Source organism: Ahaetulla prasina, chromosome 2 (assembly GCF_028640845.1).
Source record: "Ahaetulla prasina isolate Xishuangbanna chromosome 2, ASM2864084v1, whole genome shotgun sequence".
Classification (NCBI taxonomy): Eukaryota; Metazoa; Chordata; class Lepidosauria; order Squamata; family Colubridae; genus Ahaetulla; species Ahaetulla prasina.
The window spans coordinates 5,355,227-5,382,470 of record NC_080540.1 but is presented as its reverse complement, the minus strand read 5'-3'; the positions used below and the strand labels follow the sequence as shown (position 1 = coordinate 5,382,470).

The 27,244-nt window shown below is 45.2% G+C and overlaps 1 protein-coding gene across 1 annotated transcript; it reads left to right on the top strand.

Annotated features, from left to right (window-relative positions):
• Positions 1 to 13,406: 13,406 nt before the first annotated feature.
• On the top strand, positions 13,407 to 26,141 carry LOC131192701 (zinc finger protein 436-like). The gene is made up of 4 exons (XM_058172117.1): positions 13,407 to 13,518; positions 17,137 to 18,120; positions 23,110 to 23,206; positions 24,476 to 26,141. Exons 2-4 carry the CDS (start codon positions 17,272 to 17,274, stop codon positions 25,720 to 25,722), a joined length of 2,193 nt encoding a protein of 730 aa, XP_058028100.1. The 5' UTR covers positions 13,407 to 13,518; positions 17,137 to 17,271; the 3' UTR covers positions 25,723 to 26,141.
• Positions 26,142 to 27,244: the final 1,103 nt, after the last annotated feature.

Sequence of the window (27,244 nt, the reverse complement as noted above, 5' to 3'; positions counted from 1 at the left end):
AATAAATAAAATTTTTGAGGGGGGGGGGAGTTTCAAGGTAATCATATTCCACTGCTGGAATGGCCTGGGAATAGCCCAGACCTTCACCCAATTGAAAATCTATGGAGCTGACTAAAGAAACTTGTTAGTAAGAAGCGACCCAGCAATAAAACCCTGTTAATAGAAGCTATCATTCAATCTTGATTTCACATTATTAAAGCTGCAGAACTAAAAGACTTGGTTCACTCCATGGGAATTGTAAGGGCATAACTCATGCTAAAGGTTATCCAACTAAGTATTAACTGACATGGTGATAACTTTTGTTTATCTCATTTTTTTCTATGTGTTTCATTTTTCTTCTTTCTACTGTAACTGCTATTCTAATAGCAAATCCTTCATAAAAGTTATTTCATTACATTCTTGATTAAATTATCTTTCCCTTGATATATAATTTAAGGTGCTACTCAAAAAAAATGGTGTTATTACCCTGTTTCCCCCAAAATAAGACATCCCCTGATAATAAGCCTAATTGGGCTTTTGAGTGTATGTCAATAAGGCCAAGCACTTATTTCAGGGTTCAAAAAAATATAAGACAGGCTCTTATTTTCGAGGAAACACGGTAGCTAGTTTTAAAAAATACACTTCTTACAAAAGGTTTGTAAGGTTCCATAATTTTGGCGACTACTGTATATTATATGCACACCTATATAAATCTGTCCATGCATCACAGTGGAATATAGGTACCGTATATACTCGAATATAAGCCGATCCGAGTATAAGCCGAGGTCCCCAATTTTACCCCAAAAACTGGGGTAAACTGGGGACTCGAGTATAAGCCGAGGGTGGGAAATGAGGCACCTACCGGTTGGGGAAACCCTCCCTCCCTCAGCTGAGAAGGCTGGCGGCTCCCCCGCCCCGCCCTTTCACTGCACCGGCAGGGCTTCAGTCCGGTAAAATGTGAAAAAAAGAAAAAAAAAAAACTCGAGTATAAGCCATATAGACCCGAGTATAAGCCGAGGGGACGTTTTTCAGCACAAAAAATGTGCTGAAAAACTCGGCTTATACTCGAGTATATACGGTAGTTCTCAACCGACAATCCATTTGTTTAGTGGTTGTTCAAAGTTACATGGCACTGAAAAAAGTGACTTATGACCATTATTCATACTTAACTACCATTGCAGCATCCCCAAGAGTCATGTGACCAAAATTCAGATTTTTTGTTTGGTTGTTTACATTTATATCCCGCCCTTCTCCGAAGACTCAGGGTGGCTTACAGTGTGTAAGGCAATAGTCTCATTCTATTTGTATATTTACAAAGTCAACTTATTGCCCCCCCAACAATCTGGGTCCTCATTTTACCTACCTTATAAAGGATGGAAGGCTGAGTCAACCTTGGGCCTGGTGGGACTTGAACCTGCAGTAATTGCAGGCAGCTGTGTTTTAATAACAGGCTTCTTTACAGCCTGAGCCACCACGGTTTGGGAACTGGCTCATATTTAGGACAGTTGCCATGTCCCCAGGTCATGGGATCACCTTGTGTGACCTTCCGACAAGCAAAGTCAATGGGGAAGCCAGATTCGCATTGCCGCTAACTTACCCACTGCAGTGATTCGCTTAACAACTGTGGCAAGAAAAGTCGTAAAATGGAGCAAAATTCACTTAGCAACTGTCTTGCTTAGCGACAGAAAGTTTGGGTTCAGTTGTCATAGGTTGAGGAATACACAGTATTAATAAGTGAATCATGTGGTCTTTAAGCAAATCAAACTCCTCTCATTGGTTTTGCTTGTCGGAAGCCACTGGGAAAGTCAGAAATGGCGATCAGACGACGCTGGGATAGTGTAACCATCATAAATAAAAAGTAGCCCTCGACTTACAACAGTCCGCTTAGTGACTGTTCAAAGTTACGATGACACTGGAAAAAGTGGTGAACTAGTGACACTGGTTCATCTTTATGACGGTTGCCCTGTCCCTGAGTCCCGTGATCCCCTTTTGCGACCTCCTGGCAAGCAAAGTCAATGGGAAAGCCAGATTCACTTAACAACCGTGTGGCTAATTGAGCAACTGTAGTGAATCACTTAGCAACTCTGGCAAGAAAAGTCGTAAAATAGGGGCAAAACTCACTGAACAAGTTTCTCGCTTAGCAACAGACACTGTTGGGCTCAATTTTTATTTCATTTATTTATTATTAAATTTATATTGCTGCCTATTCGCCCACGGTGACTCAAGGCGGCTTACAGAACTTGTGGTTGTAAATCGAGAATTACCTGTTGATTCCAGTTGCCAAGTGCCCAAATTCTGATCACGTGACCCTGGGGATGCAGTGATGGTCAGAAGTCCAAGGACCAGTCATAAATTACACTTTTCAGTGCTGTTGTAACTTTTTTTTTGTTTTTTGTTTTAATTTGCATTTATATCCTGCCCTTCTCCGAAGACTCAGGGCGGCTTACACTATGTCAAGCAATAGTCTTCATCCATTTGTATTTTATATACAAAGTCAACTTATTGCCCCCAACAATCTGGGTCCTCATTTTACCTACCTTACAAAGGATGGAAGGCTGAGTCAACCTTGGGCCTGGTGGGACTTGAACCTGCAGTAATTGCAGGCAGCTGCTGTTAATAACAGCCAGCAAAGCTGGCTGAGGAACTCTGGGAGTTAGTCACTAAAACAAGTTTGGACACCCCTGTTATAAAGGATGGAAGGCTGAGTCAACCTTGGGCCTGGTGGGACTTGAACCTGCAGTAATTGCAGGCAGCTGCTGTCAATAACAGACTGTCTTACCAGTCTGAGCCACAGAGGCCCCTTACAACGATTCGTATAGCAACGTTGAAAGGTTGCTATACGAATCGTTGTAAGTCAATGACTACCTGTACCGCGGGCCTGGCTATCAAACCCATAATCCTTTCAATGTCTATTTAGTACAATTATTTTCTTCTTGTCAGAGATTCCATTCCTCTTCCTGCACCCGTAGCAAAAATAAGAGGATCTCAACAGCCATGCTATTTTGTCAAAATCCAGAATATGATCAAGGGGGAAAAAAGGGGGAGGGAAGTTTAAAGCAGATCGTACCCTCCAGATGGCTTGGGAGCAAGGAACTCTGGGAGTTGTAATCCCACCATCTGGAAAGCACCAGATGGGAAAAATTGAGCCTTATTCAGCAAATCGTAGCTTAGCAAAAGCCCAGCCACCGTCCAAGGCAGACGGTGTCTCCTACTTCTCTCTCTTCTTTCAGAGCAAGTCCTCTACTTCTCTTTCTCTTTCTTTCTCTTCAGAGCAAGTAAATTTCATTCATTCGTTGCCTTCTCAGCCAACTCTTCTTTTTAAGAGGCAAGGCTTTGAGTCTTTCTGCTTCATAATAAGAGGCGTGGCATTTGATCGAGTTGAGATTTTGATCTTAATAACAACAACAACATTATCAGTTTGGCTGCACAAGGCCAAGCCTTAAACAGGGGTGAGATTAAAAATTTTAGCAACCAATTCTCTGCCCGGTTGCTGGGTGGGTGTGGCCATGGTGAGCGTGGCCTACTCAGCCTCCTGGACCATGGCCGGGGGGGGGGGACATTTTCGCCCTCCCCAAGCTCCAGAGGCTTTTCTCGAGCCTCTGGGATGGCAAAAATTTTATTTATTTATTTATTTATTATTTATTTATTTATTTATTCGTATTTTTATACCGCCCTTCTCCGAAGACTCAGGGCGGTGTACAGCCAATAAAACAACAAAAATCCCAACAAATTTAAAATACACTATCAAATTTAAAAAACTGATTCAATCGCTGTAACTTAAAGTATTAGCTAAAAATTATCAAAACTAAAACCTTGGTAAAAACCCTATTAAAACCCCCATACTAAAATCAATCAATCAAAATGGCCTCCCCTGGGCTCTGGAAACCCTCAGAGGCTGGAAACAGGCCCATTTCTGGACTTCTGGAAAGCCCATTTTTTGCCCTCCCCAGTCTCCGGAGGCTTTCCTTAAGCCTCTGGGGGGGTCGAAAACACCCTCCCCCAGGCTCCATAGGCCAGAAATGAGGCCTCCAGACTTCCAGAACTTCTGGGAGGCCTGTTTTTTGCCCTCCCAGAGCCTCCCCACAGGCGCTGCACTTACCTGGCATGCAAAACGGGCCACGTGGAGATTCCTGGGAGGGACGGGGTGGGGTGGGTGGGGCCAGCCAGTCCTCGCAATTACCAGTTCGGTGAACCAGATGTAAAATTAGCATCCAATTCACCCAAACTGGTCCAAACTGGCTGAATCCCACTCCCGGCTTTAAGGACAAATATATACAAAGCCAGAATTGAAAAGACAGCAACAGACTTGTAAGAGTCTGCAGACTATGCAAAGAAACTGAAGGAACAGTGGACCACCTGGTAAGCTGCTGCAAGAAGATTGCACAGAATGATTACAAGCAGCGGCACGACAAAGTAGCAACAATGGTGCATTGGAAAATCTACAAGAAGTACCATTTGTCTGTAAGGAATAACTGGTGGGACCATAAAATAGAGAAAATCATAGAAAACGAAGAAGTTAAATTGCTCTGGGACTTCAGAATCCAGACAGATAGGCATCTGCTACATAGAATAGAATTTATTGGCCAAGTGTGATTGGACACACAAGGAATTTGTTTTGGTACATATGCTCTCAGTGTACATAAAAGAAAGAGAGAAAAAAATACCTTCATCAAGGTACAACATTTACAACACAAATAGAATAGAATAGAATAGAATTTTATTGGCCAAGTGTGATTGGACACACAAGGAATTTGTCTTGGTGCATATGCTCTCAGTGTACATAAAAGAAAAGATACGTTCATCAAGGTACAACATTTACAATACAATTGATGATCAATATATCAATATAAATCATAAGGATTGCCAGCAACAAGTTATAGTCATACAGTCATAAGTGGAAAGAGATTGGTGCTGGGAACTATGAGACGATTAATAGTAGTGCAGATTCAATAAATAGTTTGACAGTGTTGAGGGAATTTGTTTAGCAGAGTGATGGCCTTCGGGAAAAAACTGTTCTTGTGTCTAGTTGTTCTGGTGTGCAGTGCTCTATAGCGTCGTTTTGAGGGTAGGAGTTGAAACAGTTTATGTCCAGGATGCGAGGGATCTGCAAATATTTTCACGGCCCTCTTCTTGATTCGTGCAGTATACAGGTCCTCAATGGAAGGCAAGTTGGTAGCAATTATTTTTTCTGCAGTTCTAATTATCCTCTGAAGTCTGTGTCTTTCTTGTTGGGTTGCAGAACCAAACCAGACAGTTATAGAGGTGCAAATGACAGACTCAATAATTCCTCTGTAGAATTGGATCAGCAGCTCCTTGGGCAGTTTGAGCTTATTGAGTTGGCGCAGAAAGAACATTCTTTGTTGTCCTTTTTTAATGATGTTTTTGATGTTAGCTGTCCATTTGAGATCTTGCGATATGATAGAACCCAGAAATTTGAAGGTTTCTACTGTTGATACTGTGTTGTCAAGTATTGTGAGAGGTGGAAGTATGGAAGGGTTTTTCCTAAAGTCTACCACCATTTCTACGGTTTTGAGTGTGTTCAGTTCCAGATTGTTTTGGTTGCACCACAAGGCTAGTCGTTCGACCTCTCGTCTATATGCGGATTCGTCATTGTCTCGAATGAGACCAATCACTGTTGTGTCATCTGCGAACTTCAGTAGCTTAACAAATGGATCATTGGAGATGCAGTCATTGGTATACAGAGATGATGGTCATAGGTTGCAATTTAACCCTTAATGATAGCAACAAAAAGTTACAGTCATACAGTCATACATGGAAAGAGATTGGTGATGGGAACTATGAGACGATTAATAGTAGTGCAGATTCAGTAAATAGTCTGACAGTGTTGAGGGATTATTTGTTTAGCAGAGTGATGGCCTTCGGAAAAACTGTTCTTGTGTCTAGATGTTCTGGTGTGCAGTGCTCTATAGCGTCGTTTGAGGGTAGGAGTTGAAACAGTTTATGTCCAGGGTGCGAGGGATCTGCAAATATTTTCACGGCCCTCTTCTTGATTCGTGCAGTATACAGGTCCTCAATGGAAGGCAAGTTGGTAGCAATTATTTTTCTGCAGTTCTAATTATCCTCTGAAGTCTGTGTTTTCTTGTTGGGTTGCAGAACCGAACCAGACAGTTATAGAGGTGCAAATGACAGACTCAATAATTCCTCTGTAGAATTGGATCAGCAGCTCCTTGGGCAGTTTGAGCTTACTGAGTTGGCAGAAAGAACATTCTTTGTTGTCCTTTTTAATGATGTTTTGATGTTCGCTGTCCATTTGAGATCTTGCGATATGATAGAACCCAGAAATTTGAAGGTTTCTACTGTTGATACTGTGTTGTCAAGTATTGTGAGAGGTGGAAGTATGGAAGGGTTTTTCCTAAAGTCTACCACCATTTCTACGGTTTTGAGTGTGTTCAGTTCCAGATTGTTTTGGTTGCACCACAAGGCTAGTCGTTCGACCTCTCGTCTATATGCGGATTCGTCATTGTCTCGAATGAGACCAATCACTGTTGTGTCATCTGCGAACTTCAGTAGCTTAACAAATGGATCATTGGAGATGCAGTCATTGGTATACAGAGATGATGGTCATAGGTTGCAATTTAACGCTTAATGATAGCAACAAAAAGTTACAGTCATACAGTCATAAATGGAAAGAGATTGGTGACGGGAACTATGAGAAGATTAATAGTAGTGCAGATTAAATAAATAGTTTGACAGTGTTGAGGGAATTTGTTTAGCAGAGTGATGGCCTTGGAAAAACTGTTCTTGTGTCTAGTTGTTCTGGTGTGCAATGCTCTATAGCGTCGTTTTGATGGTAGGAGTTGAAACAGTTTATGTCCAGGATGCGAGGGATCTGCAAATATTTTCACGGCCCTCTTCTTGATTCGTGCAGTATACAGGTCCTCAATGGAAGGCAAGTTGGTAGCAATTATTTTTCTGCAGTTCTAATTATCCTCTGAAGTCTGTGTTTTCTTGTTGGGTTGCAGAACCGAACCAGACAGTTATAGAGGTGCAAATGACAGACTCAATAATTCCTCTGTAGAATTGGATCAGCAGCTCCTTGGGCAGTTTGAGCTTACTGAGTTGGCAGAAAGAACATTCTTTGTTGTCCTTTTTAATGATGTTTTGATGTTAGCTGTCCATTTGAGATCTTGCGATATGATAGAACCCAGAAATTTGAAGGTTTCTACTGTTGATACTGTGTTGTCAAGTATTGTGAGAGGTGGAAGTATGGAAGGGTTTTTCCTAAAGTCTACCACCATTTCTACGGTTTTGAGTGTGTTCAGTTCCAGATTGTTTTGGTTGCACCACAAGGCTAGTCGTTCGACCTCTCGTCTATATGCGGATTCGTCATTGTCTCGAATGAGACCAATCACTGTTGTGTCATCTGCGAACTTCAGTAGCTTAACAAATGGATCATTGGAGATGCAGTCATTGGTATACAGAGATGATGGTCATAGGTTGCAATTTAACGCTTAATGATAGCAACAAAAAGTTACAGTCATACAGTCATAAATGGAAAGAGATTGGTGACGGGAACTATGAGAAGATTAATAGTAGTGTAGATTTAGTAAATAGTTTGACAGTGTTGAGGGGATTATTTGTTTAGCAGAGTGATGGCCTTCGGGAAAAAACTGTTCTTGTGTCTAGTTGTTCTGGTGTGCAGTGCTCTATAGTGTCGTTTTGATGGTAGGAGTTGAAACAGTTTATGTCCAGGATGTGAGGGATCTGTAAATATTTTCACGGCCCTCTTCTTGATTCGTGCAATATACAGGTCCTCAATGGAAGGCAGGTTGGTAGCAATTTTTTTTTTGCAGTTCTAATTATCCTCTGAAGTCTCTGTCTTTCTTGTTGGGTTTCAGAACCAAATCAGATAGTTATAGAGGTGCAAATGACAGACTCAATAATTCTTCTGTAGAACTGGATCAGTAGCTCCTTGGGCAGTTTGAGCTTTCTGAGTTGGCACAGAAAGAACATTCTTTGTTGTCCTTTTTTGATGACACCCTGGACTTAACAGTTCTCGATAAGAAAGACAAAAAAATCTGGATAGTGGATGTGGCAGTACCTGGAGACAGCAGAATAGAAGAGAAAGAACCGGAGAAGGTCACAAAATACAAAGACTTGCAAGTAGAAATAGAACGACTGTGGCAAAGGCAACCAAGGGTAGTACCAATGGTAATAGGCACCTTGAGTACAGTCCCAAAACAACTGGAGCACCACTTGAACACTGGTGGCATTGACAAATTTGCCATCAGTCAATTGCAGAAGACAGTTTTACTTGGAACAGCTTCCATTCTGCGACGAGAGCTGTGACACCCTCAAATATCCAGATCTGCCTATCCCAGGTCCTTAATAAGGACTCGATAGGTAGACAAAAATGCCAAACCCAATCTGAACATCTGGCTGACTGTGATGATGATGATGATGATAATGATAATGATAGTAGAAATAATAATAATAATTTAAAAAGCTGGCAACATTACCAAATATATCAGTCTTCCTAGGATATCCTAACATCCAGATGTGCGAGTACAATTTCTGGGCTGAATTCTCATATCATATGAAACCTCATATATTTAGTGCAGTATTTTAAGATGGGGGGGGGCTTCAACTCCCAGAGTTCCCCCCTGGGGAATTCTGGGAGTTGTCGTCTACCCATCTTAAAAGTTGCCAAGGTTGAGAAACACTGCTTTAGATTTCCAAGAAGGGAAAGGAGATGTTTCCTGGGGATTATTGTCGTTGTAGTCCAACTTCTGGAGGACTCTGAGTTGGGCTGGGAAAAAAAAATCTAACGAAAGGGAGGGACATAAAGACAAGAAATTGCATATTCCGACAGATGTGTAAAGAGGCAGACTCTTGCTTCCACTTCAGGTAGTCTTTGACTTAACTGAGCCCAACATTTCTGTTGTTAAGTGAGACCTTTATTACAGTGAAATTTGCCCTGTTTTATGGCCTTTCTTGCCTCAGCTGTTAAGTGAATCCCTGGAGTTGATCAGTTAGTAAGTGAATCTGGCTCCCCCGTTGAATCTGCTTGTCGGAAGGTCGCAAAAGGGAATCACATGACCCCTCAAGACACAGCAACGGTCATAAATATGAATCAGTTGCCAAGCGTCTGAATTTTGATCACATGACCATGAGGAATGGATGCTAGAAAGGTCGCAATTGTGAAAAAAACGGTCCGAAGCCACTTTTTTCAGTGCCGTTGTAACTTTGAACGGTCACTAAATGAGCTGTTGTAAGTCGAGGACTGCCCCTATTCATTTTACTCTTGTTAATTTTGCTTACTTGCTTCATATTTACTTGCTCTCATCCAGTGGTGCCATTCAGCCGGTTCTATCCGGTTCGGGCGAACCAGTAGCGGCGGCTGTGGGAGGCTCCGCCCACCCGCCCAGATCTCATCACGTCCCGTTTTTGATGCTCTGTGCATGCGCAGAAGGCTCTGCGCATGGGCAGAGGTGACGTGCACAAGCGAAGCGAGTGTACCAGTGGTGAAATGTGAAATTTGTTGCTACCAGTTCTGTGGGTGTGGCTTGGTTGGGGGTAATGTGGGCATGGCCAACTTTTTTTTTTTTTTAACTTTTAAAAGGGAGGGGAAGGGGGGATGAGGTAGAAAATGGATTGATGGTTAATGTACAGAGATGATTGAAGATGTATAATCAATGTAAGATCGGAGCTGCCTGGCTATCATTTCAGAATGATGGGAAGGAAGGAAGTAGAAGAGGGAAGGAGGTAGGAAAGAGAAGAGGAGGAAGAGGAAAGGAAGGAAGAGGGATAGAAGAGGGAGAAGAAAGGAGTTAGGGAGGAAGGAGGAGAGGAGGTAGATGAGAGAAGGGGAGGATGGTCGTGGAAAGTAGAAGAAGGTAGAGAAGAGAAGAGAGTAGGAAGGGGGTGGTGACCGGGCAGGTCCGATTAATTGTATATGATGGTACATTAAATATATTATTGGATATGAATGTTAAAATAAAACTTTTTATAAAAAAAAAAAAAGCCTTTTTTCTACAACCTCTTTGGCCAAAGAGGTTGTAGAAAAAAAGCTTTTAAAAGGCTCTGACGATCCCAGCTGAGCCGCGTGATCATCAGAGGCTTTTTTTTTTTTTTACTTTTAAAAGCATTTTTTCGGCTGAAGAAAAAATGCTTTTAAAAGTAAAAAAAAAAGAAACTCTGATGATCGCATGGCTCAGCTGGGCATGGGGGGGGGCCAGGGATTTTTGCTACCGGTTCTCCGAACCACCTGCCGCCATCGCTACCGGATCAAGCGATCCGGTCCGAACTGGGAGCATTTCACCCCTGGAGAGCACGTGTGAACACGCTCACATTTGCAAACCGGTAGCGAAGGTAAGTCAATACCACCACTGCCTCCATCCCTGGGTGGAAGGTCAAGATAGGGCCTCTGGTGGCTCAGACTGCTAAGACAGTCTGTTATTAACACAGCTGCTTGTAATTACTGCAGGTTCAAGTCCCACCAGGCCCAAGGTTGACTCAGCCTTCCATCCTTTATAAGGTAGGTAAAATGAGGACCCAGATTGCTGGAGGCAATAAGTTGACTTTGTATATAATATACAAATGGATGAAGACTATTGCTTAACGTAGTGTAAGCCGCCCTGAGTCTTCGGAGAAGGGCGGGATATAAATGCAAATAAAAATAAATAAATAAAAGATAGTTCCCATCGTTTTTATAATCAAAGGGAGGCAGAGTTGTCCTAGGTGGGGCCAGCCCATAGATTTCAGAAATAAGTTTCGTAAAAGAACGAATTATAAACGGAGCTTCAGAAGAGCAACTGCTTGACTTGTCTGAGTCTTCCCCCCCCTCAACCTGATCTCTATCTAATGAAGAAAATCTTTACAAGGGGGGTGGGGGGGGTCTTTGACATGCAAAGCCCTCTCCTGACCCCTTTCTTGGTGGAGGGGTGGGGTCTGAAGAAGGCTCACTGCAATCTGGTTAGCCATCTGGCCCCATATCAGCACAGACTAGTAGCGCTTCCCCTTGGAGCTCTATCCTTTCATTTTTCCACTTTGCTGCCCTGGGTCATTGCTGTGTTTGTCCGCTCTTTAGCCTCAGTGCGAAGGGCTGAGTTGGGATCGACCCAGAAAATGAGTTGATTTAGTCCTTCAGTCAAACATATCATGAGAACCACCTTTGGGGAGTCGGCGCAATAGATCTCCAGCAGATTTCCATGGGAAAATGGGGAATTCATTATTATCATCATCATCATCATCATCATCATCATCATCATCATCATTATTATTATTATTATTATTATTATTATTATTATTATTATTATTATTATTATTATTATTATTGCACAGAAACACACCTGCACATTTACAACTGATCCATGCTTAGATGGGGAATTCTGGGAGTTGAAGTCACACATATTAAAGATGCTAAGGTTGAAAACAAAAACACTGCCTATGGGAAGCAACAGCTGATCTCATTCAAGGTTGGGTCGGGCACCACTCACATTGAATTAAAAATTAACAAATTAGCCAATTTTATTAAAAGGCAGAAAGTGACAAATCTTAAAATAGTTAAGGTTGAGAAATAGTTAGGGTTTTCGACCAAGCAAATCCAAAGCTATTAGAGAATTCCTGGAAGGTATATATAAAATAAAGACGGAATAGAAATCAAATTATAAAATAAATACATTTTCTGACCTTTTTATTGGCAAGAAAGCTGGACTGGTTTATATCAGCCCAAAATCAGGATGAGTCTTCCCCCACCCAGCATGGCTGGCCAGAGAATTCTGGGAATAGAATTCTTAAAGTTACCAAGGTTGAGAAACAGTGATCCATGGGGTCCATACTTGGTTGAGATAATCAATCAGCCAGTCCATCAGCTGACTGGCTGTCTGTCTGAGGAATCCTGGTAGTTGAAGTCTACATGTCTCAAAGTCGCCAGGTTTGAGGAACAATGCTCTAAACCAGAGGTCTCCAACCTTGCCAACTTTAAGACTTGTGGACTTCAACTCCCAGAATTCTGGGAGTTGGCAAGGTTGGAGATCTCTTCTCTAAACAATATGCTGTATAGAATAGGATAGAATAGAATAGAATAGAATAGAATAGAATGATTGGATACATGAGGAATTTGTCTTGGTGCATATGCTTTCAGTGTACATAAAAGATATCTTCATCAAGGTACAACACTTACAACACTTAATGATAGTCATAGGGTACAAATTTAACACTTAATGATCCCGTAGGTCCCCACTTAAGCATTTAAGGGTCCCAAAGGTGCTTTTTCAGGAGGCAACTGGACTGTTTTTTCTTCTGAAGACATTTCGCTTCTCATCCAAGAAGCTTCTTCAGCTCTAACTGGATGGTGGGGAATGGAAAGATGTATATTCCTTGCAGACAGCTGGTTCAAAAGTAACAGAATTAATCTGTATTGAATTAACAGAGTTGCAAGGCACCTTATAGGTCATCTAGTCCAACCCCTCCCCCCTCAAGCAGGGGAGCCTACACCATTTCTGACAAATCTTTATTTTATTTTATTTATTTATTTATTTTATTTATTTATTTTATTTTGTCACAACAATATATGTAGGTATCATACAAAAAGATTATATAGTAAATAAACACATATATGAGTAAATATAAGGAGGTATAAGCATATATATAGGAAGAAGAAAAGAAAAACAATAGGACAGGAACGGTAGGCAGGCACGTTTGTGTGCTTATGCACGCCCCTTATGGTCCTCTTAGGAATGGGGTGAGGTCAATAGTAGAAAGTTTTTGGATAAAGCTTTTAGGATTATGGGAAGAGACCACAGAGTCAGGTAAAGTATTCCAAGCACTGATGATTCTGTTACAGAAGTCATATTTTCTGCAATCTAGATTAAAGCGGTTGACATTAAGTTTAAATCTATTGGTTGCTCTAGTATTATTGCAATTGAAGCTGAAGTAGTCTTTAACAGGAAGGACATTACAATAGATGATTCTGTGAGTTAAACTTAGGTCTTGTCGAAGGCGACGGAGTTCCAAGTTTTCTAAGCCTAGGATTTCAAGTCTGGTGGGATAAGGTATTTTATTGTTTTCAGAGGAATGGAGAACTCTTCTTGTAAAATATTTCTGGACACGTTCCAATCTTTTTGTCCAATCTTTTCTTGAAAGTCTCAAGTGATGAAGCTCCCACCTTTGCTTTCGTTTAGACTAGAATCGTTGAGGCCACTTGGAGGTTTATCTGTGCCCTCGGGGTCACCTGAGTGGTGCAGATGGGCATGGAAGCTTCTTGGGTGGTTTTCTAACCCTGCGGTGTCCTTCCCTGTCGAAGACAAGGCACAGGCTGTTGGGGACGAGTCCTGCGCTTAAGGGAGGGGGGGGATTAAGCATTTAAGGGGTTAAAACCTGAGAGACGCGTCTGGCAGGCGTGTCCTAGAGCGGCAGCAAAGGTCAAAGTCCGGCTGGATGGTATAAGAAGAGGGAGGGGGGGCGAGTGAGAGAGAGAGGTGAATGGAACGCGAAAGAGGGGAGGAAAAACATGAAGGTTCCTTCCGGTTGGAACGTTCAGCCGCTGCACAGCAAAGGATGAATGGAGGCCGCGTGGTAAGTGGGGAAAAAAAACGCAGAAGGCGCCGGCAATGCGAAAGGGGGCGGAGGGCTGCAAGGCTGTGCAGGAGCAGCGGCGCCTGCGGCGCCGGTCCGTGCCGCCTTTCAGCCCCATCCTCCTTGCCCTTCGCTTTCAGATAATCACAAAGCCCATCCTCCCCAGCGATCTTCCCTGCTATATCACGAGATAAGATCAGCTTTATTGCCATTGTTTGACGGCGAGCAAAGTGGCCCACGGTAAAAATGAAGTTCTGTTGCCTGCTCTCAAAATAGAATAGAATAGAATAGAATAGAATAGAATAGAATAGAATAGAATAGAATAGAATAGAAATTTTTTATTGGCCAAGTGTGATTGGACACACAAGGAATTTGTCTTGGTGCATAAACTCTCAGTGTACATTAAAAAAAAGATACCTTCATCAAGGTACAGCACTTAATAATAGTCATAGGGTGCAAATTTAACGCTTAATGATACAAGACTTAATGATAATCATAGGCTACAATTAAGCAATCAGGAAACAATCAATAGAATAGAATAGAATAGAATTTTATTGGCCAAGTGTGATTGGACACACAAGGAATTTATCTTGGTGCATATGCTCTCAGTGTACATAAAAGAAAAGATACCTTCATCAAGGTACAACATTTACAACACAATTGATGATCAATATATCAATATAAATCATAAGGATTGCCAGCAACAAGTTATAGTCATACAGTCATAAGTGGAAAGAGATTGATGATGGGAGCTATGAAACGATTAATAGTAGTGCAGATTCAGTAAATAGTCTGACAGTGTTGAGGGAATTATTTGTTTAGCAGAGTGATGGCCTTCGGGAAAAAACTATTCTTGTGTCTAGTTGTTCTGGTGTGCAGTGCTCTATAGCGTCGTTTTGAGGGTAGGAGTTGAAACAGTTTATGTCCAGGATGCAATATCAGTATAAATTGTAAGGATATTGTATAAATTATACAATATCAGTATAAATTGTAAGGATACAAGCAACAAAGTTACAGTCATAAGTGAAAGTTGTTGGGTGATGGAAATGATGAGAAGATTAATAGTAATGCAGTTTTAGTAAATAGTTTGACAGGGTTGAGGGAATTATTTGTTGAGCAGAGTGATGGCGTTTGGGAAAAAAAACTGTTCTTGTGTCTAGTTGTTCTGGTTCTATAGCGTCGTTTTGAGGGTAGGAGTTGAAACAGGAAGAAAAGAATCTACCCATAAACATACATAACACACATATGCACCTGTGTGTATGTATACCCACATATACATCATTCACACACACACACACACATCCTAAGGAACGGCTGCAGGAACTGGGTATGTCTAGTTTAATGAAAAGAAGGACCAGAGGAGACATGATAGCAGTGTTCCAATATCTTAGGGGTTGCCATAGAGAGGAGGGGGTCTAGCTATTTTCCAAAGGACCTGAAGGCCAGAACAGGAATAATGGATGAAAACTGAACAGGGAGAGATTCAATTAAAAGTTTTACTTAATTTTAACTGGGGTTAGTTATTAATTTTTAGGTAATGGGGTTTTATCATTTTAATTGTAATTTTAAATTTTGGCCTATTTAAATAAGTTTTTTAATTAATGTTTTACCTTGTATGATATTTGTATTTTATCGGGCTGTAAACCGCCCTGAGTCCTTCGGGAGATAGGGCGGTATAAAAATTTGATTAAATAAATAAATAAATAAACCTAGAAATAAGGAGAAATTTTCTGACAGTGACAGCAATCAACCAATGGAAGGGAGTTGAGCTATTCTCCAAAGCACCTGAAGCAGTGGTGGTGTTGCTCCTGGTTCTGTCCGGTTCTTGAGAACCGGTAGTAAAAACGGCGGGAGGCTCGACCCACCTACCCTGACATCACATTTGGTGATCTGTGTATGCGCAGAAGCTTCTGTGCATGCGCAGAAGCGCGCGCACGCTCCTGTTGTGAACCGGTAGTAAAGGTAAGTAGAACCCACCCCTGACCTGAAGGCAGGACAAGAAGCAATGGGTGGAAACTAATCAAGGAGAGAAGCAACTTAGAACTAAGGAGACATTTCCTGACAGTTAGAACAATCAATAAGTGAACAACTTGCCTACAGAAGTTGTGAATGCTCCGACACTGGAAATTTTTAAGCCATTTGTCTGAAATGGTGTAGGGTTTCCTGCCTCGGCAGGGGGTTAGATTAGAAGACCTCCAAGGCCCCTTCCAACTCTGTTTTTCTATTCTGTTCTATATTCTATATAGTATATACATATATATTTGTTTTCATAGGTTTTCACGGGTATAGGTATGTAGGTATGTACGCCAAGACCTACATACATACATATACGTGTATATATATATATATATATGTGTGTGTGTGTGTGTATAAATATATATATTTGTTTTCTGAGGTTTTCATGGGTGTTTGTATGTAGGTCTTTGGTTATTCGGGTTTTCTCCCGCGTAAAATCTCCCTGCAACACAGACTAATCTGAGCATAACCAAGCCCCCACACAAGCAGGACACACCCCCAGCCAATCAGAGCACAAAAAAAACCCCAGCCAATCAGAGCACAGCCAAACTTCCACCCAATCAGTTCAAACCCCCACTAGCAGTTAAAAGGAAGAAACAGCTGCCATCACACATTGCTCCCAGAAGCACGAAACTGAATCCTGAAGATGACGAATGAGACTTCGTCGAAAGGTCGCCAAGACACTTCCAATTTTACGCGGGAGAAAACCCAAATAACCAAAGACCTACATACAAACACCCGCGAAAACCTCAGAAAACATATATACATATACATATACAAACATATATATGTGTCTGTGTGCGTGTATAAATACATACCTATGTATCGATAATCACATCTATAAATGGTGATGGTAGAAAATATTGGCTGAGGAGGAGGAAGAGATGCTGCCTAGGGAACAATCAGATAAAGGAGCGGGGAGCCCACAGCTGAATAACAGCTGGCTGAGAAAGAAACTCCGAAAACAAACTCCTTTAGTTTACCAGCTGTTTTAAAAAAAATGCCAAGAGTTTTGTACTTTCCAGACATGCAAGATTCTGTTTAATGTAGCCTTACAATAAAATAGAATTAGCTTATCTGAATGGATTTCCAGTCTGATGTACCTGGAAAGATTGACAGTTAAAAAAGAGATCGGAAAGTAGGGAGTATGTATAGTCTTCAATTTGCACTAATTCATTTAGTGACCGTTTGAAGTTACAATGGCAGTGGAAAAAGTGACTTGTGACCAGTTTTCACATTTACGACCATTGCAGCAGCCCCATGGTCACGTGATTTACATTTGGATGTTTGACAACTGCCTCGCATTTATGACGGTTGCAGTGTCCCGGCGTCATAATGATCCCCTTTTGCGACCTTCTGACAAGCAAAGTCTGTGGGGGAAACCAGATTCACTTAACGACCGTGTTACCAATTTCCACAACTACAGCGATTCACTCCACAAGCGGCAAGAAAGGTCGTAAAATAGGGCAAAGCTCACTTAACAACACTTAGCAACAAAAACGTCGGGCTCGGTTGTGGCCGTAGGTCGAGGACTATGTGTCGTTTCCTTCTCGTTCTAATTTCTATTTCCCCTCCACTCCACACACACCTCCCCCTTTTCAGAAAGAAGCTTCTTGACATTGGGCAACGCCCCTCCCTCTAATTACTTGCTACCTTGCAAATTTCCTGTAATCCCGAACGGCCCCCTGGGACCTTTTGGAAGGCAAGGCTGATGGTTGGCCGTTAACCTCGTGCAGAATGGCGATGGAAGAGGGAGCCCTGTTGGATTTGGGCCCCGCAATCCAGGCCAGGCGAAAGCCAGAGGTGACCTCGGATGAAGACGTGGAGGAGCAAGAAGAGGAGACGGATGTGCCAGCTGAGGAGGAGATGGTGGGGTGGGAGGACGCCTGGGGGGACACCCCAGATGCCAGAGCGGGAGCGAAGGGGAGGGAACCTGCTGGTTCTTTCCAAGCTGGAAGTACCAGGGCTTTCCTGATAAGCTCCCCGAGAGACTTGTATAAAGAAGAGTTGGACCTGGGGGTTCCCATCTGTGAGGAGAGCCGGTGGAAGGACTTCCTTAAGACAGCGGAGGCTCCTGGACTCGGCTGCTCAAGCTTACAAGAACTGAGCTCCTCTCTCCACAATGCTTCTGCGGTACTTCCGGCCTCTGTCAAGGTCAAGGCCGAAGGCACCCAGTTCACCGAAGAACGGGAGACTCAAACTCCGCCCGATTTCAGTGGGGGATCCCAAGAGCCCCACCGAAACCTTAAACACTCCGAGCTGCCGAAAGAAGAGCTTCCAGAGGCGGACACTCTCGTTTCGGAGATTCAGCGCCAGCATTTCCGCCAGTTCCGCTACGAGGAGGCCGCAGGTCCCCGTGAGGTCTGCAGCCGTCTCTGGTTTCTCTGCTGCCGGTGGCTGAAGCCGGAGAGACACACCAAGGAGCAGATCCTGGAGTTGCTGATCCTGGAGCAGTTCCTGGCCATCCTGCCCCCCAAACTCCAGAGCTGGGTGGTGGAGGGTTGCCCCCAAACCTGTGCCCAGGCAGTGGCTCTGGCCGAGGGCTTCCGGCAGAAGGAATCGGTACCTGAGACATTGGATGAGCAGGTGAGAAGGGCGTGTGGTTTTGGATGAGGGATCGGAGCCTGTGAGCCTGGCTTGAATTGCATAGACCAGGGGTCTGCAAACTTGGCTCTTTTAAGACTTGTGGACTTCAACTCCCAGAGTTCCTCAGCCAGCAGAACTCTGGGAGTTGAAGTCCACAAGTCTTAAAAGAGCCAAGTTTGCAGACCCCTGGCATAGACCAGTCATTCTCAACCTTGGCAACTTTTAAAATAGTAAAGGACTTCAACTCCCAGAATTCCCTAGCCCAGGGGTCCCCAACCTTTCGGACCTCAGGGACCACTAAATAATTTTAAATTCCGCGGACCACTAATCTGATCTGCCTAATGACTGGCTGGGTGGGCGTGGCTAGGTGCTCATGTGACTGGGTGGGCGTGGCCGAGTTGATGTCACTCACATCAAGGGGCACCTCGCCAGCCTCTACTCGCCCCTCCCCTCTACTCACCCCTCCCTTCCCCTTAGAGCCCCAACAGGAAGCAGTTGTTGGAGCTAAGCAGCCACCATGAGAAAGAGTTGGCAAAACATCTCAGTTCAAATTGGATCTGACTGAGAAGGAGGCTCAGCAGAAGCACCTCACTGAGGACTACGAGCATAGGGAAGATCTGTGGGAATGCAAGGCCAAGTGCCGGCGCCTGGAGGCTCAGTGGGCTGAGATGGTCAGCCAGTTCCAGGCCATGATGCAGTCCCACTGGAACGAGGCCCTCCGGCTCCTTGACACCAGCTGTACTTCCCTCCAGCCTTCGCCCAAAGCCCCTCACCAGGAGGTTGAAGCAGACCCCAAGTCGGAATTTCTGCCCCCCTCCGTCTCACACAAAAAGACCCCAAAGGGAGAGACTCTCTGCAGCAACACAAACGTTCCTTGCACATATCCGGCCCAGGGGCCGCAGTTTGAGGACCCCTAGTTTAGTGCCATATAAAAAATGCAAATAATTTTTCTGCAGACCACCAAAATTTTCTCACGGACCTGTTGTGTCTTGCCCGCTCTCACTGCAGCCGGGGTCTTCTTATCTGCTTCCGAACGCTGAGGAATGTCCTGGTATGCCTCCCGGCCCCAGCCCTGGCTCCATGCCCAGACAGGCTGAGGAGGAGGGGGCACCTCCCGGCCCCAGCCCTGGCTCCATGCCCAGACAGGCTGAGGAGGAGGGGGCACCTCCCGGCCCCAGCCCTGGCTCCATGCCCAGGCAAACAGAGCAACTAGACCCCTCCCCCTCCCCCACAGCATGTGAGCCTGAGGGAGGTCAATTACCAACAGCTGCCGACTGGAGTGACCCTCGCGTCAGAAGACTTGATAGGCGGCGGCGTCAGAAGGAAGGGAGGGGCAGGCCTGGATAAGTGCTGAGTCATGGAGCCACACCCCATGGCCTATATAAAGGATCTGCTTTCTGGCATTCTCTGAGTCAGGCAAAGTCGAACATATCTTGCTGAAGTCACTTTCTGGTCTCCTGCCTGCCTAGGACTTTGGCAGAGCTGCAGAGGCACGCCTGATTCGGATTTCCCTGACCCGGCCGTCAGCGGAGGAGTGGGACACGACAGGACCACCAGTGGTCCACGGACCACCAGTTGGGGACTGCTACCCTAGCCAGTACATGTAGTCTTTGACTTAACAACCTTGCCCTGTATGTTAAACGAACCCATTGTTCGCTATGGGTGTTTACTGCCAGAAGACGGAAGTTTCTGGCACAAACGTCGTAAATCACAATCACATGATCGCGGGATGCTCTAAAAAGGTACTTAAGAATTGGATTTGAAGTTTCAAGGGCCGCCCTCCTCCAGCTGTGGTCACATGACTGCATTTTGGGTGCTTGGCAACCAGTCAAGCACCCAAAATGCAGTCATGTGACCACAGCGGGGGGAGAATGTCCCTTGAAACTTCAAATCCAGGTTGTAAGTACCTTTTTGGGGGTCCATCATAACTTCAAATGGTCGCTAAGCTATCGGTTGTAAGGTGAAAATTACCTGTGTGCTAGCTGCGGAATTCTGGGAGTTGAAGTCCATCCAAATTGTCAGGGTTGAGAAACACTTGTTCAAACATATATTCATTCATTTCTTTCTCTCATTCATTCATTCATTCATTCATTCATTCATATAATTTATATAGTTGCCCACAACTGACTCTGGGCGGCTTGTAGGATTAAAAATACAAACCCACATAAGTCATCCCAAATGTGTGTCCACTACACACCCAAAGTCCAGTTGCCTTTCTTGTTCTTTGAAGACGTTTCGCTTCTCATCCGAGAAGCTTGCTCAACTCTGACTGGATGGTGGGAAAACGGAAGGATTTATACTCCTCGCAGGCAGCCGGTCATTTGCATTCTTTTTTAAAGAGCCGTTGAGGCCACTTGGATGTTTGTCTGTGTCCTCGGAGTCACCTGAGTAGTGCAAACGGGTGTGGAGCCTTCTTGGAACTGCTGAAAGGATTGTGTTGTGGAGCTGTGCTTTCTGCAGGATATTTTCTTCGTCCCGTCGTTGTTGAAGACAGGCGCAGGCTGTTGGGGATGAGTTTGCGGTGTCTGCATCTCAGGCTGAAGCTCAAATGGTTCCTGTAGGCTGCAATTTTTCTCTGGGAATCCATTCATACTCCCGCATCATTCGAGCGCCTCCAAGCGGCCTCAATGACTCTCTAAAAGGATGCAAATAACCAGCTGTCTGCAAGGTGTATAAATCCTTCCATCTCGCCACCATCCAGTCAGATCTGAAGAAGCTTCTTGAAGTGAAACGTCCTTCAAAGAAAAACCAAGTCCAGTTGCCTCTTGGAAAAAGCACCTTTGGGACAAACATGATGTGGGATGACCGTGTTCTGTCCCCCCTCGCCTCAGTCCGAGCGATGACTTAATTAGCCGGCACTATCAGCTCTGGCAGCAAACTAGCGAGCATCTGCCAAGTGTCTCTGTTATCTCTCTTGATGAGTCAACCAGGAACAAACAGTACTTCAGCTCTAGTTTAAGCAGTTGATTTGATTGCTACAAAGAGGTATAGCAGCCCTTGCTGCTTTTATATCCTGTGGGGTGTGGCTCCATGACTCAGCATTTCCTAGGCCTGCCCACCCCTGCTTCTGTTGTTGCCGCCTCTCCTGCCTACGAAACCTAGGGTCCAGCCAGGCCTGATTGCCATCAGCCGGGTCTGGAGGCATGGCCTGGGAGGGGAAAGAGTCAGGGGATGGAGGTCTCGTTATCTCCTCCACCTGGCCTGCCTCTGGCTCCTGGAGCTGAGCCAGGGAAGCCGGTGCTCCTGAGGTAAGTCCTGACGGCCCTTCCCCCTCACTTTCCAAGTCACTTTCTGGCAGGGGGCCCGGCTCGGGGGGCGCAGACACAACAGACCGAGAATCTCCAAGTCACTTTGAGCAGTCATGTATAGCTCTGTAGTGGAAGCAGAAGGAGCTCCATCATCCCTAATCCTCACCGTGGGCATCAGGTGCCTGCTTGCTCCCTTGTCCGAATTCTGGTTTGTTGCTGTTCTATGACTAACAAATGGAGCAAGAGCCCTGATTTCTGCCCCCAGAACCATCCGATCGACATCGGTCTGGAGAATGGAAATGATGGGTATGGATCCTGAGCTCAGTGTTGGCTCGGAGTGGCGCCATTTCTCCCTCCCCCCCCCAAATGAATTTGATACATTAGGATAGTGAAAGGTTTCCTCTTTGGATTTTGGAAAAGGGATGCTAGTATACATAGTCCTCAACAATTTGTTTAGTGACCCGAAGTTACAACAGTACTGGAAAAAGTGACTTCACGATTACGTGATCAAAATTCAGATGTTTAGCAACTGAACCTGGATTTATGACGGTTGCAGTGTCCCGGGGTCATATGATCACCTTTAGTGACCCTCTGTTGTGTCTTGCCCGCTCTCACCGCAGCCGGGGTCTTCTTATCTGCTTCCGAACACGGAGGAATGTCCTAGCATGCCTCCCGGCCCCAGCCCTGGCTCCATGCCCAGACAGGCTGAGGAGGAGGGGGCACCTCCCGGCCCCAGCCCTGGCTCTATGCCCAGGCAAACGGAGCAACTAGACCCCTCCCCCTCCCCCACAGCATGTGAGCCTGAGGGAGGTCAATTACCAACAGCTGCCGACTGGAGTGACCCTCGCTTCAGAAGAATTGATAGGCGGCGGCGTCAGAAGGAAGGGAGGGGCAGGCCTGGATAAGTGCTGAGTCATGGAGCCACACCCCATGGCCTATATAAAGGATCTGCTTTCTGGCAGTCTCTGAGTCAGGCAAAGTCGAACTTATCTTGCTGAAGTCACTTTCTGGTCTCCTGCCTGCCTTGAGGACTTTGCTAGGACTTTGGCAGAGCTGCAGAGGCACGCCTGATTCGGATTTCCCTGACCCGGCCGTCAGCGGAGGAGTGGGACACGACACCCTCTGACAATGGGAAAACCGGATTCACTTAACAACCGTGTTACTAACTTCACGGCAGAGATTCACTTAACTACGGTGGCCAGAAAGGTCGTAAAATTGGACAGAACTAATTGAACAACAGCTTTGCCTAGCAATGGAAATGTTGGGCTCGATAGTTGTAGGTAGAGGATTACCTGTAGACCCCTCCTGTTTTACAAGAGGAACATAGAATAATAGAGTTGGAAGGGACCTTGGAGGTCTTCTAGTCCAACCCCCTGTTTAAGCAGATGACCCTATACCATTTCAGGCAAATGGTTGTCCAATCTCTTCTTAAAATCCTCCAGTGATGGAACGTTCACAACTTCTGAAGGCAAAGCTGTTCCATTGCTTGATTGCTCTCACCCTTAGGAGATTTCTCCTTAGTTCCAGGTTGCTTCTCTCCTTGGTTAGTTTCCATCCATTCGTTTCTTGTCTTGCCTTTTGGTGCTTTGGAAAATAGGTGGACCAGGGCTGGCTTTTTGTGGGCTGTCTGATAATGGGTGGTGAGAGTAGAGGAGGGGGCTTCCCACCCTACAAGGTGCAGCTAGATGCCCTCTAAGGCCTTTCTGCTTCTTTGATCTCAGCACTTTCTTTTTTGTTTCAGGTGTCAGGGAAAGAGCCAGCTCTGAATTTTTCTGGGTCTGAGCAGGAGTCCTTGGATTGTCAACAGGGAGATGGCAACGGCGTTTCCAACATCCATGGTAAGTTATTTGATGGGGAAGTTTCATCCTCTTCACGGGCAAAGCATGAAGGATGTCCTGACTCTGCCTGGATTTGAGATGGTTTGGATCAGACTTCATGCCTTGCTTGTAAGAAGAGAGTGTGATCGGGTTTTTAAACCAGGCTGCTGCCTGTCTTTGTGGTATCCTGGAGAAGGCTGTGCAAGTTGCCAAGTTTGGAGACTCTTAATATAGGTGATGTTCTGTCCCTTCCCAACCACAACCAAAAAGACACGCGAGCTGACTATCTTTGCCAGCAATTTACTCCGACGACAGATAACAGTCCTGGCAACGAACCTGTGATTGCCTGCCAAGTTCTCCTCAGACCAGCGTAAATAAACAGAAGCCAAAGTCTTAATCACAAAATATCACAGCCAAAGCTCCCAAAAGTCTGCTTTTGTCCGTCACGGAGCCCAAAAGCAGCTCCACCCACTTTTATACCCTGTGGGGTGTGGCTCCGTGATTCGACTCCCTGGGCCGGCCCCTTCCTTCCTTTTGCTGCACATGCTTCACTTGGTGTCGCTGCCTTGCATCTAGCCACAATTGATTCTCCTCAGCTGGCTCTTGGAGCTCTGCCAGGGAGGAGGAGGAGGGGTCAGGTGAAAGAGGCCATGTCAACTCCTTCTCCTCGACCTGGCCTGCCTCTGGGACCTGGAGCAGAGCCAGAGAGGAAGGTCCCGCAGAGGGAAGCCCTGTCGGCTCTGCCCCCTCACTCTCTGAGTCACTCTCAGCCAGGAGGCCCAGCTTGGGGGCTGCAGCAGACACAACAGGTTAGGGGTGTCAAACTCAAGGCCCACGGGTGGGATCCAGCTCGCGGGGTGCTTAGATCTGGCCCATGGGGCTGACTTGAAAACAGCAAAGGAGTGACCCGCAGTGCCTCTGCCAGTGAAAACACAACCCTGGCAGAGGGTTGCAGGAAGTCATCGCAACCGAAAATGGAGCTTGGGAGCCTGTTTTCACTGGCAGAGTGCTCGGGCCACCACAGGCGTACCCGACACGAATGTCATCTAGCTGGCCATTCCCACTGTGGTCATGCCACAAACACAACCCAGATGCGGCCCACAATGAAATTGAATCTGACACCCCTGATATAGGCGAATAAGCCTAGAATTCTCCCACATTGAAATATAGCCAAAGTGAGCATCTGATTTCCAGAAAAATGAGTTTAAAGTTCTGGTGAATGGTTTAAAGTTCTGCAAAGCCAAATGGAAATGCCAAATTTCCCCCTTTCATCTCTTCTTCCTTCTCCAGGTGACTCTTTGAGGAGCGCCGATAAAGCCACCGATCTGCCAGAAGTCTCAGGAGAAACCACCAATGGGTTAGTGACGGGGAACTCGGAGCGGAAGGATTCCCAAAATGGTGATCTGCAAGAGGTTCCCAGAGTTTGGCAGGGATTTGAAGGGGAACGTTCTCCAGAGAAGAACACTGGGAAGGCTGTTCTTCGTGAAGGCATTGAGCTCATTGGAGAAAGCACCGATCTGAAGAGAGCCCGTCAGGTGAACAGGGAGGCTGCTGGAGTAGCCAACGATAACACAGATATCATCGAATTTCAGGTGACCCACATGGGGAACATGCCTTATAAATGTCCGGATTGTGGGAAGAGTTTTAATTACAGCACCAGCCTGGTTAGACACCAAAGAATCCATACCGGAGAAAAACCATACAAATGTTTAGATTGCGGCAAATGTTTCTGCCAGAGCTCGGGCCTCACAATTCACCAGAGGATCCACGCAGGGGAGAAGGCCTACCAGTGCTTGGATTGTGGGAAGAGTTTCCGCGTCAAGTCGCACTTGATCAGGCATTCCATCATCCACAAAGGCGAGAAGCCGTATAAGTGTCCGGAATGCGGCGTCAGCTTCTGTGAACGATCGGAGCTCCGAATCCACCAGAGGATCCACACGGGAGAAAAACCCTACCACTGTGCCGACTGTGGGAAAAACTTTTGCCGGAAGGCGGATCTGACGCTCCATCAGAGAATCCACACCGGGGAAATGCCTTACACGTGCTTGGAATGCGGGAAAGGGTTTCGCTGGAGTTCCAATCTCATCACCCACCAGAAAACCCACACCGGCGTGAAGCCGTTCGAATGCGCCGAGTGTGGGAAGAGTTACTATTCCAACATGAGTCTCATCCGACATCAGCGGGTCCATACCGGAGGCACCCCATATATCTGTTCGGACTGTGGAAAAAGTTTCTGCGACAGCACCAGCCTCACCCGGCACCAGAAGATCCACACAGGGGAAAAACCGTACGTCTGTCTGGAGTGCGGGAAAAGCTTCAACCGTAACTCGAACCTCATTTCCCACCAGAGAACTCACACGGGGGCCAAGCCGTTCCTGTGCACCGACTGTGGGAAGAACTTCCGGTCGAAATCGGAACTTCATCGGCATTACACGGTTCACACAGGAGAGAAAAATGCAAAGATTTTGGCAGGGGACACTCTGGAGGGTCCGGCTCACGAGAAAACAACCAGCGAACTGGGAATTAGGAATGAATAGAGGCAGGAGGGCAGAAGCGCGTGGCAAAAGGAAAGTACACCATCCAGAACAAACTTGAGATTTTCAATAATTCTTGGAAATCATCCCGTTTTGGCCCTAAAACATTTAGTGGTGCCATCCAGCCCTTTGTAAAACTGTTGATCGTCCCTACGGCTGATTTTCTTTTTTGTTTTTCTTCCTCTACGACAGGGGTCTCCAAACTTTAGGACTTGTGGATATCAACTCCCAGAATTCCCCAGCCAGCCGTAGGCGTTGAAGTCCAGAAGTTGAATTCTGGGTGTTGAAGTCCCCAAGTTGAATTGTGGGAATTGAAGTCCTCAAGCCAGCTTTGCTAGCTGGAGAATTCTGGGAGTTGAAGTCCCCAAGTGGAATTGTGGGAATTGAAGTCCTCAAGCCAGCTTTGCTAGCTGGAGAATTCTGGGAGTTGAAGTCCAGAAGTTGAATTCTGGGTGTTGAAGTCCCCAAGTTGAATTGTGGGAATTGAAGTCCTCAAGCCAGCTTTGCTAGCTGGAGAATTCTGGGAGTTGAAGTCCCCAAGTGGAATTGTGGGAATTGAAGTCCTCAAGCCAGCTTTGCTGACTGGAGAGTTCTAGGAGTTGGAAGTCCAGAAGTCTTAAAAGTTGGCAAGTTTGGAGATCCTTGCTCTACAATTTATTTTATGGACTATGTTTTTAAAAAAAAACAAAAAAAAAACACACACACTTGCCCCTCCAGTTGTATGGGAAAACAATCTAATGTTTACATCAGGAATATTTGCTCCTTTGATACGGAATTATGAATGTGATTATGTTTATTTTTATACCGTATTTTCAGGGAAAGGGGATACATTTTTGTCTAATGCGCTTATGTCCTTGCACAGAGACCCCCGTCTGCTGGCTGACTGTTAGATTTCCTCTCTATCAAGGAGACTTTGAACAGACTTCAGATTTTTCTTTAAAAGGAAGTGGGGAATATAGCTCTTAAAACTTTGGACTAAAGATTCCTTTATTTGTCTACCTTGGCTAGGGCAGGGGTCTCCAACCTTGACAACTTCAAGACTTGTGGACTTCAACTCCCAAAATCCCTCAGCCGGCAAAGCGGGCTGAAGGATTCTGGGAGTTGAAGTCCACAAGTCTTAAAGTTGTCAAGGTTGGAGACCCCTGGGCTAGGGGATCATGTGGGATACCAGGTAATCTTCCCAGGATCTGTAAATCTGGTTGATCATCCCTCTTGAAAGCCAAGCAGGAAACTCTGCATTGGATCTCTCTAGAGTAGCATTTTTCAACCTTGATAGCTTTAAATTGTGTGGACTTCAACTCCCACAATTCTCCAGCCAGCCGTGCTATCTGGGGAATTCGGGGAATTGAAGTCCACACAACCTCAAATTGCCACGGTTGAGAAATACTGCTCCAGGACCCTTTTTAATGTGATAAATCTTAAAAGAGATTTGCTCTGTATGTCAACAGTAGATAGGAAGGATAGTCCCTGGCTTCTACTTTATCCACATAATGTGATTTATTTTTTTCCTGGAAGTACTTAATTT